This window comes from Amphiprion ocellaris, chromosome 13 (genome assembly GCF_022539595.1).
Source record: "Amphiprion ocellaris isolate individual 3 ecotype Okinawa chromosome 13, ASM2253959v1, whole genome shotgun sequence".
Classification (NCBI taxonomy): Eukaryota; Metazoa; Chordata; class Actinopteri; family Pomacentridae; genus Amphiprion; species Amphiprion ocellaris.
In genome coordinates, this window is record NC_072778.1 from 15,329,588 (window position 1) to 15,349,042 (window position 19,455).

The 19,455-nt window shown below is 41.3% G+C and overlaps 1 protein-coding gene across 2 annotated transcripts; it reads right to left on the bottom strand.

The window, feature by feature from the left end:
* Positions 1 to 509: 509 nt before the first annotated feature.
* lnx2b (ligand of numb-protein X 2b) lies at positions 510 to 18,338 on the bottom strand. 2 transcript variants are annotated; one of them, XM_055016728.1, is made up of 11 exons: positions 18,063 to 18,338; positions 14,237 to 14,328; positions 12,225 to 12,815; positions 9,948 to 10,135; positions 7,648 to 7,847; positions 5,991 to 6,422; positions 4,556 to 4,702; positions 3,429 to 3,603; positions 2,922 to 3,165; positions 2,657 to 2,815; positions 510 to 1,945 (listed from the first exon to the last, which is right to left on the bottom strand). In XM_055016728.1, exons 3-11 carry the CDS (start codon positions 12,629 to 12,631, stop codon positions 1,810 to 1,812), a joined length of 2,088 nt encoding a protein of 695 aa, XP_054872703.1. In that variant the 5' UTR covers positions 12,632 to 12,815; positions 14,237 to 14,328; positions 18,063 to 18,338; the 3' UTR covers positions 510 to 1,809. The 2 variants fall into 2 exon arrangements, with proteins under 2 accessions (XP_054872703.1, XP_023140655.1); XM_023284887.3 differs by lacking the exon at positions 14,237 to 14,328.
* Between the last annotated feature and the right edge of the window lie 1,117 nt (positions 18,339 to 19,455).

A 19,455-nucleotide genomic window follows, 5' to 3' on the forward strand; every position in this document is an offset into this window, starting at 1 on the left:
ATCACAAGAATTCTCTAGTTATTTTAAACCACAAGTCTTATTTAATCCAGGAGACTTTCTTTGTATCCAGATGGCACACAGACTTGTTAAAAATTTTACTTTGACCACCTTTAATTCTCTATGTACATTTCGTGCCTGCAAAGTAAAAGCTATAAAGAAAAAAACATTCTCACAAGTGTGTAACAGTCTAAAATCTGTCCACGTCTTTCTTCTTTCTGTCCACTAGGGGTCAGACTGAACAGGCTGATCAACTGTACAGTCTGCTGGACAGTAATAAGTCATTCTGCGATTTATAACTACCTTCCGCCAGGAAATAATGGCCTGTTATTAATCCTCATCATCAGCAGGTAAAACCCACTAACATGAACGCTGTGGTAATGTTACATCACTTCCTTGACAATTAAGATGTGCAAGATAACGTATCTGAGATTCGCTTTTCTTGCTCCTCAATACACTCCTTTCTCTCCCCCCACTACACTTTTAGAAGCCAGATAAACAGAAGCACAGCATGATTTGATATGATTTTATTGAACATAATGTAACAGTGGACAGGCTTACACACACCACCTGCTGTATATTCGTATTTCACAGCCACTCTGAATTGTTCAGTAAGTCCTGCATCCATTAAGACACAAGCAAGGCCACTGGGAATGTGTTGACACAAATGTATCTGAACAAGGCCATTCTCCTTCCTACAAAATAATCAGTACATAACGAAAGGAAATAATGGTGGGGGAGGGGGCACATTTTTGGTACAGTGGCGATTTAAGGCAAGTATACATTCTGGTTTGTCCTTCAATATCTGCAAGGCATTAGGCTTATTAGAGTCATTCAGTACGAGCCATTTTATCATTTGAAAATATATACAGAGTGCCGATATAGGAACGTGTATCATTCAATTAATATATCAAAAGCTGCTAAATGTTTCATTTACAGATTAACAGCATTTATGATTTTGAATTTAACAGCATATGTAGAACAGCTCAGATTTTGTCAAGTTTATTTCTTGTTGTAGATCAAACATATAAATTTGGTACCTGAGCCATTTACCTCCAGTTCCACTCTGATAAAGTGATCTGTGTTAATTTTAGAAGGGATTAAGTTTATTTTTATGACTTCAACAGGACTGGATGTCAAATATTTTTAGATTCTGACACTTTAAAATGAACCTTCCCATCTCCACAAAACCCTCCAGTTAACAGTCTCGTTCTACAACACGCTGTGGCTGTAGCTGATTTTATTCTTATTGTCCACTTGATTCAGTTTACAGAGGTTATATCACTCTGTATCACTCTTGATTATATCACATTTGTCAGCAAGATTTTCTGTCTTTGGCATTAGTTTATAGTCAGCAGCCATTCTGTCATCAGTAAGTCCTCATTACAACATATATTCACTGTATTTCATCTTTGTACACTGTTTATGTGAATCATGATAATCAAATAATACAATATTGAACTGGTAAATATCCACACAGCTTTAAAACAGGATCAAAAATAACAATCCTTCCAGTTTGTCCTTAGCATATAATTCACTGATTGTCGTCATTTTTGCACCCTGATAGTGCAATCAACTCCTCTGTGAGTTTCTGTCATTTCTGTCATACATGGCATGGCTCTTTAAGTTCACACGTGTTCTGTGTAACACAACTGATCATAAACATTAAGAAAGTATGTGACCAAACGAGTTACATAAGGAAAGGACAGCGAGCGTCCCAGTGAAGAATGCACATAAACAGGGCAACGCGTGTGTGCTCAACTAAAAGAGTGACAAAGAAAAGAAGAAACGGGAAAGAGAAAGTGTGTTTTGTTACACTAGACTCCCCGGCCAAGACACTACCGTCAGTGTGACTTTATTCTTCTGCAGTTTGAGCATCGGGATGAGAGAGGAGTTGTTCATTCCCACAGTTGTAGCTCCGTTTACCGCAACAATCTCATCACCGCACCTGGAGAGAAGCACAGACCGTTAATGTGGAGTTATTTTTAACAGAGATGAATGGATGCAGGACTTGATTAAACCTCCGAACCCAAAAACGTCCCAGTGGGTTTTAAAAGCAAGTTAACTTTAAAGAATGCATCGAATTTGTACAATTTATTAGTGTCAGAAACCTTAAAAACGTGAAGAATTGTTGGCTTTCCAGCAGCCCCTGAACTTATGTGCAACTTTTGGTTTTTGTCTGGAAAATTTACCAAATCTAAACCAAATATAAAGTTTGCATTAAACTCATTCTGTAAATAAAAGTAAAATTCTGCACAGCTGAGTTCCATCAAGGAGCCACAAGTGACTGAGCTGCAACTGACAGTCACGTTACAATAATTCAGAGACTATTTGTGTTTAACACCTGTGTGTACTTGGAACGATGTTATACATGATAGTGTTTTTTTTTTCATTTTCGTAAAATAAATAGTGAAAAACTTTCACCTTTCATTTTTTAAACTTTATGGCATTATTACTCCGTTATACTGCAGAGAAGACATGCTTGAGTTCTTTCTATTTCTAGCCGTAGTCATTATGTTTCTGTTGAGGTACAGGACTTTAAATCGCACTACAAAATGAGCCCACATAGAGAAAAGATGTGACTGAAGGAAGAAACTCCCAAAACTGTTTGGGGTTCAGAGGGTTAAGTCATACAGGAGTCAGACTGGGTTTAACTTACTTGAGGCGCCCGTCGAAGTGAGCAGGTGTACCAGGCACAATGGTTTTAATGAAGAAGGGCTGCTGCCCGTGACTCTCCTCATAGCCCCCGACGATACTGAAGCCCCAGCTCTCGTTGTTTGTCTTCTGCAGGACGACGTCCCGACACCAGTGCATGTGACTGAGAGGACGGGTTCAGAGTTAGAGCTAACTGCTTCACATAGGAATGAACAAAAAACAGCTGCAGTAGAGGAGCAGATATCAGGTAGTAATGAAGGCGTCTCTACCTTGGTAATCCCAGCCAGCGAGTCCACAGCGGTGTCCAGTTGAGGGCGTCGTCTCGCGGGTCGTCCATAAAGTCGAGTTCCTCCTTGCTGCCAGCTTCAGTGTCGTCCTCGGAGTCCTCAGAGAGGGTCTGAATGACACGGAGCACCACCTGGGACTGAGCTGTCTGAGCCTTCAGCACAGAAACTGCCTCATTGTAGGTCAGCTGGGTCAGATCAACCCCATTGATGCTCAGCAGAACGTCGCCTGAGGAAACAGACAACGTTGCGAACATGAGGATTAGTGTTTGTTTTTGTTAATCTAAATTTTCATTAGGTGGTGAAGTCAAGTTGCTGGAAGTTCAACCTGATGGATAAAAACTAAGGCATTTTTGACATTTGACACATGATTAATGGAGAAAACAATGTGAAGAATAGCCATTTGTGTCAGTTTTTGCCAAGACAAATAACTTGATAAGTACAAATTTACTTGTTAAAAGTGAAAACCACAGATCACCAGATGTTCTGTACCTCTTTTGATGGTACCATCTCGGTGCAGACAGCCAACAGGCTGCACACTCGTGATGTAAACGGGCAGGCGACTGCGACAATCCCTCCCTCCTGCAATAGTGATGCCAAGCGAAAGCCGAGGCTCCTTCTTCAGACTCACAGTCTTCTCCTGACTAGAAAACCCACCTGGAGGATCCTGTACAAAAAATTACACATATTAATATTAAGTCATCACAAACACGTTGCAACCATACAGATATTTATTATGCTGGCCTCGTTCAGGACGCCATGGTCCACAAATTCCACCACTGAAAGAATTATTGTTTATCTCATTTTGCTTGTCATAAAATGCATCAAGTCTGTGCTGCCAATTAATCTCGGCCTCACCAGGATCCTTTGACTTAATTGATGCCTCTCAGAAAACCACTTGTAGAAACAAATGTGAAGCATTTGAGATGGAGCTGAGAGGTACGAGTAGAGGGAACGTGTGAGGATCAACACTAAGCTCTCGTAGTGTAAAAGATGTGTGGAAAATGACAACTTCAACCAGCCTCCTTGCTGCTCTATGGAGTCTGTAAACCATCAGAAGGGAAGCTTGGGGGAGGTGGGGGTTCTTCCTCCCCACAGCAGGGAACCCATCCCCCCCAGCAAGACGAAAAGGCTCGACTCTGCAGGCGAAAGCTAACTGTTACCAGCTTTGATCCTCTGCCTCCCAAAGAAACAACCAAAAAACAACAAGACCATGGCCCCGTAGCGGCAGAGCGAGCAGCACCCCAGGCCTTTTGATCAGGACAGAGGGAGGCCCCAGAGAAGAGCTTTCATCTCACCAATGCAGGTGTCTGCTCTCAAAGCTTCTCACCCCAGATGGGGGGTTGCTGTTCTTCCTACTGACACTGTATGGTACAGCTGAGTGTGAGCGACACAGGAGCGAGTATCACATTTACACTGTGTAAACAGGAACATGTAGAGTTTGATACTGCGGTTCACTTTGTGGTTAGTAGTGTAACAGGAAGTTAAAGTCCCAGCAGCCCACAGCTGGACAGGCCCCCAAAGTGCTGATTCAAGCCCTATCATTAAAAACATGAGGCCAGGAGCAATATTCCTTGGTTTGAGTGAGCTTTGGTTTGTGAGGAAATGTTCCATGTTACCTTCATGTAGGTGGACCGGCGCCTGAAGTACTGTGGCTCCGGCGCCCTCCTGGATGCTCGGCTGTGTTGACCATCTCTGCTGCTTCCACCTTCCTCCTGAGCCTCTGCAGGTCTCATCACCACAAAGTTCACACGCACCTCACTGCCCTAAACACACAGAAATGAAAAGCAAAACATCTGATAGCAAATAAATACACGATATTTGGTATCATGCAAACAACAACACTCATTTATGTGACTGTCAACCTCTTCCACACCAAAACTGAGTTGACAGATCGAGGATTAGAATCACAGAAATTTCATAATGGAATCTGACTTTCTTGAGATGCATAATCTGTTACATTCACAACACTTACGACAACTTTATGTTTACCATGCTTGTAGTTGGGCTTGTGGTATTATAGCCCCATCGATCACTTTTCCTTTAACAAGATCTTTGTATTCGACTGTCCGAAAAGCTGTGACATTGTATGTGGATTCTCTTTTTTCCTTCCCTTTACTGTCACTACCAGGCCAAAAGATCTCATAACAGGCATTTTGTCAATGACAGGCTGCCATTAAATATGTTGGATAGATTTGTGCTCTTGAGAGTTAAATCTGTATTAGGGCCAAGGCCTTCTCTATCATGCAACGCTCAGAAAAATACTCAAACTACTCGACTCTGTTGTGTTTGCTGTTATTTATGTGCCATATAATGAACACTGCAGCATTTGTTGTTGTTGTATTAGCATTACATCATTGCAAAGTATGTGCAAGCAGATACTTTGAAAGCAGCCTCGATGCCACATTTAAATGCTTCAATTCTATAGCCAACTACTGATGATGGGAAACTAAGAACCGATTGTTGAACAGCTGCCTTTTTATGATTTAACTACAGTATTCTATTATCCATTAAACAAAATCAGTGTTTGCATATTGTTTATCTTCTTATTGGATTTCTTGAAAATCGTACCTCCAAGTGAAGGTATGATTTGATTGCTGTTTGTCTGTTTATCTCTCTGTCTGTCTGCAGGATTACATAAAAACCACCAGCCTGAATTGTATGAAACTTGGTGGAGAACTGGAGCACAACCAAAATAAGAACTCTCTAAACTTGGCACAGATCTTGATTTCTTTCTAAATAATAATAAAAAAACAGCCAAATAGGGCATTGGCTCTGGCGGAGGATAAGCTCTCTGAGTGCTCCTCTAGTTCATGAGTGTGATGCTTTTTGGCAACCATCTCCAAAATCTAGAATGTCTGTCATTCTATAAATGCAACAACAGAGATGAGTTCAGAGTAGCCAATGCTCACCTAAAGCAGCCTGGAAGTTCTAAAATCAATCTTAAATCTATAAAATGGTTTTAAAAAGTGTCAGTGTTAATGTTTAGTATCTGTCATCTGTAGTTAATGTACTAGAATTAACAAAACCACATCTTTGGTGCTTATAATGTACCTGTATGATCTGGGCGGCGCTCTCAGGCGTCCCGTGCCTCAGGTCGTGTCCATTGATGGCCAACACTTTGTCGTTGTTCCTCAGTTTTCCGTCCTTGGCTGCCAAACCACCGGACAGCAGGTCCAGGATGAAAACCCCGCTCTCATCTGACTTGCGGATGAGTTTGATGCCAAGCGGTTCTGTGCGCTGACTCTTCATCAGCGTCACCTGCAGGACCGTGCCGGGGTTGTGATTGGAGGTAGCGTTGCCGTGGGGACTGTGAGAGGGTTGGGAGGCAGTGGAAGTGGCGGGAGTGGACAGGTGATGATCCGACCGTTGATCCCTTAATTTGAAACCTTTCTCCTGCATAACAGTGAGCCTGAGGAGGGCAGGCTGCCGCAGCACTGTGATGGCCCGGGCGTGAGGAACTAAAGCCAAACTGACGTCATTCACCTGGAAACACGACACCAGAGAGAGAAGAAGCAACATTGTGAGTGATGAGGCAGCTGAACACACACACACTGCACTACATGCTGTACATGTATGTGCACTGCATGTATGGAAAATTACCTTTTTATTGTTAAATAAAAAAGAATAACTATCCAACTTTATCTGTAAGTTAATTTTGCTAACATCAGAGGAAGTGATTTTAATATGATCTCACTTCCTTTGTCCTCTCCAGAATTAAAACAGTCATAACAAGTATCAGTTACAGATTTATTAATCAGCGTGCCTCTTCTGCAGATTGAGTTTCAAGATCGTAGCGATGCAATCTCCACACATCTTGACCATATCTCTTTACGTCCACAAACTTTCCATAAAAATAAAACCCTGCAGCTGTAGTTTCACATCCTGAAAGTGGGCTGTTGGCTGGCAGGTTGTTGTTTTCATTTCCAAGTTTGGGATTGCTTGGCTTTAGAGGAAAAGCTGTATTTCAGAGGACACACTGAGGCCAAAATAGTCTGTCAGCTCAGTTTACAGCAGTCCCACATACCGGGACAACCGCAGGGTAGAAACACAAGAAGGAGGGCATTACAGGTATAGTGGAGATCACTACTTCTTAAAATCTCCTGTTAGTCATTTTCTGTACTTCCATTCTTGTCAGTGGAAACCAAAATATCACTGCAAATACAACATTAAACCAAACTCAACATTAGCACTTTAATACATATAACACTTACATAGGTATTGACCTAATGTTTTGCTAATGATTTAGATTTTAATACAATGATTACTGTTGCCATCAAACTAATCACACTGCTTCATAATAACTCAGATTATAGTACTCAGAACAGAAAAGAACAGACTAAATACTAGCTGTCGTTTATGTTTGAACACTGAAGCTCACAAAGGGAAAGGTATCCATCAGTGACAATAACCAGGTAAGGCTGTTTACACTCGATGCATTAGTAGTCGGTCATATTAACCACGCCTTGTTACCATGGAGCTAAAACATGTTTATCTTGAATATCTACTTTCCCATTCCCAGGTGAAAAGCACCGTGTTTACAGTAGCGAGAGAATACAACCACAAGGTGCTTGTGCATAGCTATTTAGAGCCGCTCCGTGTCACGCGATGCCACCAGAGTGTTTCTGAACGTGCTTGCTGAAGGAGGGAAGAACAACTTCACCTTACAAGTGAAGTAATCACAGCTCTCTCCTCGTTTAGTCTCTCTCACCTCTAAAATATGGTCCCCTGGGGCCAGTCTGCCATCACGAGCAGCTAGTGAGTCTCGGACTATCTCCTGGATGACTATGTTTCCTAGCGGTGTGTCTTTCCCCCCAACGATGCGAAGGCCCAGCTCCTCCTCCGGTTCGTCTCTGAACAGCTCCACCACGTTGGCCTCGGCCACCAGACTGGATCGCAGGGGGGTGTTGTCTGGAGCAAGGACAAACAGACAACCAGGCAGGATAAACAAGGCTGTTCCTTCCTGTTTATGAAGCAAAGACTCCCAGTCCTGCACTCTCTTTGACTGAATTTTAGCTTGTAAAATGCGTGATAAACAAACGTTTGAAATATTATTTGGTAGCCAAAAATAGTTACTTAAAGGATAATTCTGGTGTTCTTTGATGTAGTCACCATTTCAAACAGCAGTTAGAACATTGTACTCTGAACAGACAATATGAAGGTTTCAGCTGTTTGTAGTCTAGATTGAATTTGGATTATTAAGTTTCTTTTCTGTCTTTGTTAACACTTTGTGATCTATTCTTACTTCACCTGCCTGTCAACTCAGCTGCAAGTTTCACTTATCATTTAGTCAGTTTCATGAAGTACAGAGCTGTCATGTGGGGGTCAAAAAGCACATAAAAAAGTACACAAGCACCTATAAAAATCTACAAATTCCTATTAATAATCAGAATTAATTAACAACAGAGCATTTCAAGGTTTTAAACAATATTGTTTCGCTATTTATACATAAAAATATAGTAGAAATCCAAGAAATAACACTAATGTAGTTAGCTACAAGTCAAGATATTACTGAAAATGCTAATAATTCCTGGTTTGAAAAGTTTCTTTACTACACATAAATGAGACACTACATGAAAATTTCACAACAGCACATTACTCAGCTTGTCTCCACATGGCATACACATAAATAAATGTTGCTGTAAACAAAAAAAATGCTTCATGTATGAGACCCACAGTGGGATGAGTGGTTGAGGTGGGGTCACTAAGAGGAATCCCACTATGGGGAGAGAAGGTGAGGGACCGGGGCAGAGATATAACAAATATTAGACATTTTTGTATCTGTCATTTTGTGCGACTTTTTTAGCTAGGATTATTCCTTTTAGCAGCACTACAGAAACACTGCTTTAACTTTGAGTGATAATTCTGTAGTCATAACATTTAAAAGGTATCTCATGTCATTCCATGAGAGCTGCTGACCTCATACAGAAAGCTATGGGAACTTTTAACTGTTGAGCTGTTTGTGTTAAAAGAAGCTGAGCACATTTTGGACCCAAATCTCTTTGCTGATTGTGGAGAGATAGATATGATTTTCTTATCTATATACCAACAAAAATTCACTACATTTTTTAAAAGTATTTCTTTACCTGTAGAGACATGCTAAAAACTGAGCCGCATCAACCAGCAGACAACCTGCAGAGGAGCTTTAGGTGCTTATTTTTCCAGCACACAGTGAAGTCCAGCATGAACAGGAGACAGCGTAAAGCAGAGTGGACCTCAATAATCATCGCAGGAAGACAATACAAGTTCTCACAAACTGCAACGCACAGAGTACCTCAGCCCTGGAACTGGTCTGTGCGTGCACACAGAGCATACAAGTATTTACACGCTACAGCTATCTCTTCAGCAGTTCTATTGATCTATTTAGCCCCACGAGCGTTACAAAGGTATGAACTCATCTGACAGCAGAGATGGTGCAACCTGGATGAGTGAATATGCTGACATATTTACCGGGAAATAATTATTTAACTATTTAGCGTCACTGTTAATTTAACTACAGCTGCAATTCATTTCTCTACAGACTTCAAGAACAACAATTTTCAGCGCTAATTTGTTCAACATAAAGATTATAATGACAAGAATACAAACTCCTCTGTGGACACTGATTACCAGTTGCCAGGCAACCGTGCTTTAGCGGACTTTGCTCTATGGTGCTGGCTTGAAAGTGGCTTTAAGGGTTTTTCCCATGATAAGACTGTCTGGTTAAAACATCTGTGAGCTGCTACATGTGCTTACGGCTAGGCTGATGATTCACCTGCGACAGACAGAATCAAACCCTCAAGGCTAAAACCAGCCATTCCTGTGTGTGTCTTGACAATCACCCCAGCAAGTCAACTATTTCCACTGAGTCTGTATAAACATCATTCATTGTGATTTCCCCACATGCACCTCCTATTTCAAAACACTTCCTAAGACTGGGGGATTTTAAACATTATGTTTAGACAGAAAACAGACTAGCGGGACTGTGTCACTGTTGATGGTGGCTGTTGTGAAAACAAAATGACTCCATACCGTCCTCACTTTCCTCATAGGCAGGATTAATAAGGCCAGGCTGATCGCGGGCGTGATTTCGAGACTGTGTCGCTGAATGTTTAGCATCTTCAGACGTCTCCCCATCACCTTTACGTCCTTTTAATTCATTCCACGAGGGCCTCTTCCTCTTCTCTGCCTCCTCTCTGAGTCTTCTAAAAACAGGACATCTAAGGAAAGAAGGAACAGATAAGGAATAGTAACTGATCGGTGATTTTAATCTTTAAAGATGTGAATATAATGTTTCATGTTACTAGGAGTTTCATGGATGAATACAGAAATAGAGAGAACAAATCTAAATGGTAAATATGTTTTGATGTGGCAAAGAGAAGGGAAGAGAAGCACTATGCAGATGAGTGAACAATTTCACTGCATTGCAGGGTGTCTGGTGAGACAGTTTGAGTCTGATTAAGTCAGTCAGAGTGCTGGGACTGCTGCTCGTCCCTCATGCCTGAACTTTGCCTCCTCATTGTTTGCACAGAGAGGCTGCAGCAGGACAATCTGCCTCCCACAGAGGACTGCGTCATGGCTGGCCAACGGGACGATAAGCACCATACTGGCCATGTGAAAAACAAGGCCACTGACCTGCGCCTCATCTTGAGCTCAGTAATTACAAGTTTGTGTGTTCACAGAGAAACTGTGTCACCACTAGTAAACGGTACAGCTTCAGACAGTTGAAGCACATTCCTTGAGAGGACACAAAGGAGAAAAACAATTCGATGATAGCTATTTTGTAGCAATGTAGTTAGAATTCTTTGGCCCTGACTTAAATTTCACGTTTTTACGTTACTTAGCTTAGCTTAGCACGTAGACTGGAAACAGTGAAATAGCTAGATTTCCAAAGATTAAAAAGAAAATCTGCTTTTCACCACATCGGTGGCTCTATAATTAGCATGCTATATCTCATTCCAGATGAAGCGTAAAAACAACTAAGTACAACTTTCACAGTGATGACAGGTATACAGGAAATTGTGAAATTCTGAGATGCCTGTTTCTGCTTGTTATGAAAGTATCCTATGATTTCTCTGCAGTGGGAGTGCTTGCAATATATAAATATGAGTGGCTACACTGCTCTTTGTCTCGTTGACTTTAAAGACTATTGCAATTACAAGAGAAAATAATGACAATCGTTATTTAAGGATCCACTTTATTACAGCATTTCTACAACAGAAGAATCCATAAAATTGCTATATAGTCTGTTACACAAATCCTCACATAATACTGTAATTTGTCATTTTTAGATCATCCATGTCAAGAAAAGTTATCAAAACAATATATTCACTGGTGAGCTTTATCAGTGCTAGTAGATGGATTATGTTACACAGACATGCTAAAGGCAAATTTTGACGACATAAATTTTGTCTTCCACCCAAATCTGCGAGGGTCTGTGGGTGGCCAAAACATCTGACCATGCTGACAGTAAGTGCACTGACTGAGAATGTACAGGAAAAACAAATGCCACTAGATATAAATATTATGCTTGTTTAGCGGATATACCAGGAGAATCTCAGTTTATCATTAAAAGAGTTGAAATTTAAGAAGCCACTGCAGGACTTTGGAGGAGCTTTGATTTATATATGCTTTCCATCGAAAAAGCCAAACGCAGTGGGGAGTTCTGAGTTCTCCAGAAATAATGTGCTATGTGCGGCCGGTGTATCGAGCACTGTGGGTAGACATAGCACAGGATTTCTGAAGAATTTAAAAACTGCCCAGAGTAGTTTTCAGTATGAGGGGCAATGTGAATCTGCGCAGTCTGACACAGACCTACAGTAGTATGAACACAATTGTGTCACTCTTCATGCCAAGCAAAGCTAAATGGATGCTACTTTAACTTCATATAGAAAGGACAAGCAAAGCAGCTGTCTTATTTTTCTCAACTAACTCTCTGCAAGTAATTGTTTCCTAAAATGCTGAACTTGTCCCTAATGACTACATGACCGATAAGAGGGATTTGTTTTTGTGGATAATAGAAGGCTAAATATCAAACAGCAATACGACATAAGACACAATAAATCAGCACCAACACAAACTAGCTATTACCAGAGGTAACTGAAGGTTAAAAATGAAGGAAACTAGCAAGCACATTGTACATAATTGCTTTCCATACTATGGTTTAATAAATACTTGGGAGTGTCTCCAAGGAAAAGATGTTTGCGCATTCCCAACTAAAACAACACACCACCCATTGTGTTGATATAATGAGATGAATAAAGAACAATATCCACTAAAACTGCCGTTATCAACCTGCAGCATTCTTACCTGTTGTGCAGGTGAGGCTGCAGTTCACAGCGTTGCATCTGCTGCTGGCACTCTGCATTGTGAGGACACATGACTGTCAGCTTGTCCAGCAGGTTCCTGACCAGCAGGCTGGAGGGGCGACACTGATGCAACTGCAGCCGCTGGCGGTCCACAGGGCAGAAGTCCTGCTCCTTCAAGAAGTTGCTCAGACAGTGAAAGCAGTAAGTGTGGCCACATGGTGTATCCATAGGTCTGAGCAGGGGCTGCAGACAAATGTGGCAAACCAGTTCATCATCCACCTCGTCCTGGTACTCGTACAGGTGGCTGTCCGGGCCCTCGTGCTGCTGGCCACACTCCTTACAGACACGTGCCCACGACAGACCTGCAGCGCTGCCGCTGCCGGCAACTTTGGTTTCTGTTGTAGCCATTTTCTGAGGAAGCTCAGTCCAAATTCCTGTGTTTGAAAAAGATCGGCGTCCTCTTATCTCCACACAAACTCTGTCAAATATAGTTTATAGGTCTATGTGTGCATGTTCGAAGCTGAATCCACTCAAACGGAGAAACGACGATCCAGAGTCAGCAATGTTATCTCCATGTCTTCATCTTGATTTTCTGTAGAGAGAGAAACACAGTTAAAATGTACAGCAAAAGTTGGACTGTGCTTCCTCGTACTGGCCAGCTACACAGGAAATGACAAATCCACAGAGCAGCAGCAATATGGCAACAAGCTACAGCTGCTTCCTCCCAGCGAGTTTCCTGAGGGACAAAAGGAATTCTCATCTCAGCTAAAAGTCGCCGTGCTTCTCAGTGAAAGCGCTAAACTCTGTGAAATGAGGCAGAAGAAAATGGACTAAAGTCAAAGCGCCGCTAATGGGAAGGAACAAAGGCATGGCACTACGCGAGAGTAAGAATTCTGAATGAACGGGGCAGAAATGCAATCCCCTTCACTAATGACCCCTTGCACCCAATCGGCAGTGGTCTCCATCCCTTTGTGCAGCTCCTAATCTCCTTTTAATTCCCCTTCATAAGGAGCGTACTGATTGGGAACGCATTCTTTGGAGAGACTTTTGGGACATATATCAATTAAAATAAGATAAATATACCTTGTAAGACAAATTTCTTCCACTAAAATGACATATGGAGATGGAAGTGAAGATTTCCAACTGGAGCAAATTTTTAATAAACGCTATGTAAAAAGTAAACATTTATTAAGTGCTATAGTGTGGTACATAGTCAGGAGCAAAAAGTGCATAACTACATAAAACTTTGTGCTGTCTCAAGGACTAAAACACCACCAAACACCACCCCAAGATACATGACTTAGTCCTAACTACACAGAAGTTCTCTCTCTTGTACATGGCTACCACAGTGAAGTCACTACCTTCAGTTTCTTTGTTTTTTGTGACCCCTGTCCAGATCCCAGTCACGAAAAGACTGCTTTATCTTCAGTGTTATTGAAACGACTCACCCGAGATGATATCTTTGTTGTCAAGTGCCCAGTAGCCACTGCACGCAAACACAAGACTCTAGCAGTTGCCTGAAGCCTGAATGAAACCAGAGCTCTGCCTCCCCAGCAGCAGACCATCAGAATAATGCCTGTGTGTGTGTGTGTGTGTGTGTGTGTGTGTGTGTGTGTGTGTGTGTGTGTGTGTGTGTGCGGACATATTTTGTGTGCATCAGTGTGGATGTGTATGAGCTTCGACTGCTCCGGTGTGAGGAATGCAGAGGGGAATTGGTATAACTAGGCAGCGTGAGAGGAAAGAAAAAATGTTCCTTCTGCCTCTGTCATCAGTGCCAGCGAATGTATGTCTGTGTGTTCGTGTGTTTGTGTATGTGTGTGTGTGTGTGTGTGTGTGTTTGGGGGTTGGGGGCTCAGACTGCTGATGTTGCACTGCCACCGGTAAAGTACTCTCAGTAGCTGAATGACTGATTGCAAACACAAAAGCCTGGCTACAAATATGTGTGCACACACATGCATGCACACAGGCCTTCTCCCTTCCTTTGTTTCTACTTTGTACAGGTGATAGGTTTACCTGTAATGGATAGGGGTCACGGATCCTGTAGCACAGACGGAGAAGCACAGTAGAAACCAGGCTATGCTCCATTTATATTGAAACCACATAACCTGGTGCAAGAATGTGAAATAAGAGAGAAACAACACAGTACACTTTTAAAATATACCATGGTGCCTGACGGCAAAGGTTCTCTTATCAATAGAATATTCATAGTTCCACTCCTACCAAATTCCTTTCCTATTAGTTTATATCTAAAGTGTATTATTTGATTTGTGATATAGTGACATGCACAAACAGGTCATAGAGAGTCACTGCAGATACTTACTGTGAAGGTATCGGTTCAAATATCTATCAGTGACCAACATTTCCAAACTATCTGCAGTGTTTCACTACCTTTCTCAAGGATACAACATGAAATCAATAACGAGACTCGTCTTGCATGTGAAAAGGAGACGCACTAAAACGGTACGGCATATTGTAGTTCAATGAATGGATAGGTCGATTTTCTATTTACAGATTTCTAATTGCAAGCTTTGCTGTTTTAGAACATTTTAAACTGATTATCTCTGTGGTGTTGGCTGCTAGTCAGAGAAAAGAGGAGAATGAAGACATCACCACAGGCTTTAATAAATTGTGACAAATGCCACACATCTACAGAAGCCATCATTTCTATGCTTTCCATTCATTGTTGACGTAAACAGCCCTGAAATGCATTCTGGGAGCTCTGCGATTGGCACCTCGTTACCCACTTCTCATTTGCATAAAGTTGAGGTCAAGGCTACATTATGTAAATCAGGGTCATCCAGTCACCACCAAACTCCAGAACTCAGGAAAAACCTTGAAAATAACACTTGCAGCTGTGAAATGAACACATATACAGCAGTTGCACTGCTTATTTCAACACATTTTGGTGAACTGTTTTCGTAATATAAGCAAAAATTTCCAAATGAATCATCATGTTGGTCCGGTTTAAAATCAAAGAACTGGCAGCCGACAATTCTGACTAAATTATTCAGTAATAAACATAAAAAAAGAACAATAATGAAAATGTGTATTCACTGCCTTACAAAAGTGCACATTTCTCATTTCATCGACTGTTTTCAAAAATCCACTGCATATAGCGTAATTCTAATTATCAAGCAAACTTCAAGAAACATCTTAAGCAAAACTATACAAGTTTTGCAATAGAGGTGGTAAAATATGGTTTACAGGTTTAGAGTCAACCAAACATATACAGCTCAATACAACCAGATTCAAACGAGGGAAACGCCTTATCCATATCAAAAGCCTAGTAATCATGTGATGGGGTAAGCTCTCCAGGGAAACCTCTGTGGTCCAGCAGTGTCCTCCAGTCTCCAGTGGGATTACCCAAGGTGGAGTTTTTTTCAAAGCAGGACCAAATCACACGCTTTGATGGTTGACACAAATGAGTCACATGTTCTGCCACACCCTCGGTATGCACAGGTGAGGCCTTGTTAGATAATAATTTCTCCCATCCATGAGACAGAAGGTGTGTAATGTCTACCTCTATCTTAACCAATGTCTGGTATTGCTAATAGAAATAAGTAGTAGTGCGCATGAAATGGAAAATTTGCCAAATCACTACAAAGAGGTGAATAACTCTTAATCATCAGTGTCTGAGTATGACATAATCAAGTGGAAAGCTCAAACATGTGCATGAGATTAAAACATGTTTTTGCTCAAAGCTTGAATATGTATTGAAACTAATAGTCCAAGCATAAAGATACTGTCTGCCTTGTGTAGCCTCAGTACAGAGAATGTATTGTTCCAGTGCTCAAGGTAACCTTAGATAAGGCTGCACCCTGGGAAACCTAGGAAATGTAGAGCGGCAGTGTCTTATTGTGCAGAGCTGAAGTTTGACAGATTACTATGACGTGGGTGTGTGTTACTTGTGCATGTGTACAAAAAACTACTTGCAACTTGTATCTATGTGAGACACAGTGAGATGCTGATGAAATTTTGCCTCTCCTGCTTGCATATATAATAAAAAATCTTTTCTTTATGGTAAGAAGCAGTTTGATTCCTGAGTGTCTCCCGCTGTTTGTTAATGGTATTGTATTATTTCTCTCATAACTAAAATGAAATGCTGTCTATTTTGAGAACAGTCTGAATATTACATAAGTGCTATAGCAACAACATGCAAATTCCCCTGCTACAGTGACCAATATTTACATTGCATTTTAAAATGCAGAATAAAAATCAAATCCAACAATCATCTGGGGGACACTGAAGCCATCGTTCTACTCCACAACATTCATACAACTAAACCCGCCTCAGTCTCAGACTCACATGTGATGCACCTGTCTCACACACAAATCATATGTAGAGGTTAAGCTTATATTCACAGGGCATGTGAGGCTCCACCTGTACAGCAGCAGCCTGCACATACCAAACAAACACCACCCAAGGTGTTACCTTAAGTTGTCACCATTATTACTCGAGTACAAAAGCAGCCTGTTCAAAGAATATTATTTTAGGTAACTGCAATGCTGCACAAGGCTGCACAGTGGCTCGGTGGTTAGTACTTTCGCCTTGCAGCTAGAAGATCCCTGGTTCGCGTCCCCGCCTTCCAGGAATCTTTCTGCGTGGAGTTTGAATGTTCTCCCTGTGCATGCATGGGTTTTCTCCGGCTTCTCTGGCTTCCTCCCACAGTCCAAAAAGATGCTGAGGTTAATTGGTAACTCTAAATTGTCCGTAGGTGTGAATGCGAGTGTGCTAGTTTGTCTGTATATGTGTCCCCTGCCTTCAACCTAAGTCAGCTGGGATAGGCTCCAGCCCCTCCACGACCCTAATGAGGATTAAGCAGTGTATAGATAATGGATGGATGGACAATGCTGAACACAATACCACTAAAAGAGACGTATTTATGCCACTACGCAACATTTCCTCTTTGAAATATATAAGAGTTAAATTCAGTTAAATCAGACAGCGTGTATACCAATATATCAACATTGGATGATATTGTCCTGTCAGATATATCAATACATATCAGCAGCATACATTAATAAACTGCTAGCACTAAAAAGTACAATATGTCCACAACGGAATGCAAGAGAGTTGAATTATCAAATGTCTGAAGTTTAGTTTTAAGCATCTATATTGCAGATGATGAAAACTTGTAGTGTCTAAAAACTTCCTACTTTAACAAATCTGCTATTCTTTACATATATACACATTTACTTTCTAGCAATGTATTTGCCAAACTCATAGCCAGCTTATAGTGAGGACACCACATGACTCCGCACCTCCTTCTGTCATATGTGCTCTGCTACATGTGCTGCTGACACACATATTATTACTAGCGTATAATAATAAGCTGTTAATTAAGTGTTTTTCTTCACAAAGTCAATACGATATCCACGAAAAAGCCACTTATCAACAGTAACAAGGGCATTTGCCATCAGTTTCCAGCCTGGATGTGTTTGCTGTCAGTCACCATAAATAACTCACTGTCCCCCACTGACAAACCACGACTGCTGGTGTGGTCCTAATCACTTCACCGCTGTGACAGATCCAGCTGACAGAGGAGGCAATAAAAGTATTTGTCGCCAGGTAAGAGTGTCTCTAACAGGGCAGGTAAAGTGAGACCAGGACGGCATGTCTTCACCTTCAGCTAACCTGCTCCCACGGCGCTAACGGCTACACACCTTGAGCTCGGTCACAAACTCACTTTTCTGTCAGCCGGTGGATTTTTTCCTACTCTAAACCGGCAACATTTCACCGTTAAACGGGCGTTTGTCTCACAGGCTAAAGTCTGACTCTACCTTACGTTCATGTTGGTTCACATAAACGAGTAGAAATTGCCCAGCGAAACTCGTCTTACCTGTGCGAAGGTTGTTTTGCGGAAGCGGCTAACGCGTCGCTAGCTAAAACAAAGACACAACCGTGAAGTGGGAGAACCGAAAAGAGCCCAAAGTGTTGCCAGCGTCCAGCCCGCCGAGGACTTCTTCCGTCCGGATCATTTCTACCGCAGAGCTGGGAGGTGAATTATCGCAGCCTGCTGTCCCAGGTGGAGCTCAGGCTGCAGGCGAGGACTGGGCGACTTTCCCAGTTTCGAGCAAACACACTTAGAAACCCAGAGGTTAGAGCTCAGGAGGAGGTCCATGCAGGTGTACAGACACACTGAGCCTCTTTCACTGGAGGGTAACTGATCAGGATACAACTACACAGCCAACACATATCCTCATGTAGACAAAACAGTCTCTAAAACAAGAAATCAGCCCCAATCCTGCAGCATATTTCCCTATTTAGCTCAGACTTTGAATTTACAAAATAATCAGCTGTGACGAAAGGCTCAGATTTGCAAAGAGTTCTGTATAGTAGCTTAAAATAGATTTCAAATGGTGAAACTAATGAAATTGTCGTGCAGATTTAGTACATTCACAAAATCCTGCTCATACCAAAAATAATAGACCTACGTACATTGTGACTTGAAGGATCATTTAAACGGTCCCCATAGTGTCTAACTGATCTATTTGTCATGCAAATTTGGCACATCCTTTTTTATTCTGTGTTTTGTATCCAGTGCAACATTTAATTTTCTTCCAGCATGTCATATTCCATATAGATGTATGAAATCATGAGAGTGTTTACATGTGCACTAGCGTCCTTGTAACGATCGGATTTTGAGTGTATCCTGCGCACTTCATGTAGACAAAATAGTATTTTCAAACAAGAAATCTGCCCAATCCTGTGGCACATTCCTCTAATTAGCCCAAACTCAGCATTCAATTTCCTCTTAATTGTGGTCTAACAAACTATTCAGCTCAAGCAAAATAAAAAATAAAAACATCTACCTGTTTCAGCAAAGAATTATATATTGTAGTTTTTTCATATAGGCAAAATAATATATACAAAAAAAGCCCAAATCTTGCTGCATATTTCTCTATGTACCAAACTCAGCATTTACCAAGCAATCAGCTGATGCTCATATTCGAAAAAGAGTCCTATATCGTAGCCTAGAATCCAACCTAAACAACCATACTAATGTAATTGTCATGACAATTTCATACGTCACACTCTTGTGCATTAGCAATGCTGGTTATGATTAGACTCTACTGAGGCCAAACCTAACATTACATTTCTTTTTAATTGTGGATTAACAAAGTATTCAGCTATGGCAAAATGGGGGGGAAATCCTGCTCATACGAAAGAAAGGCCTGATATTGTAGCTTAAAATATATTTCAAATTATCCACATTACGTTTAATTGTCATC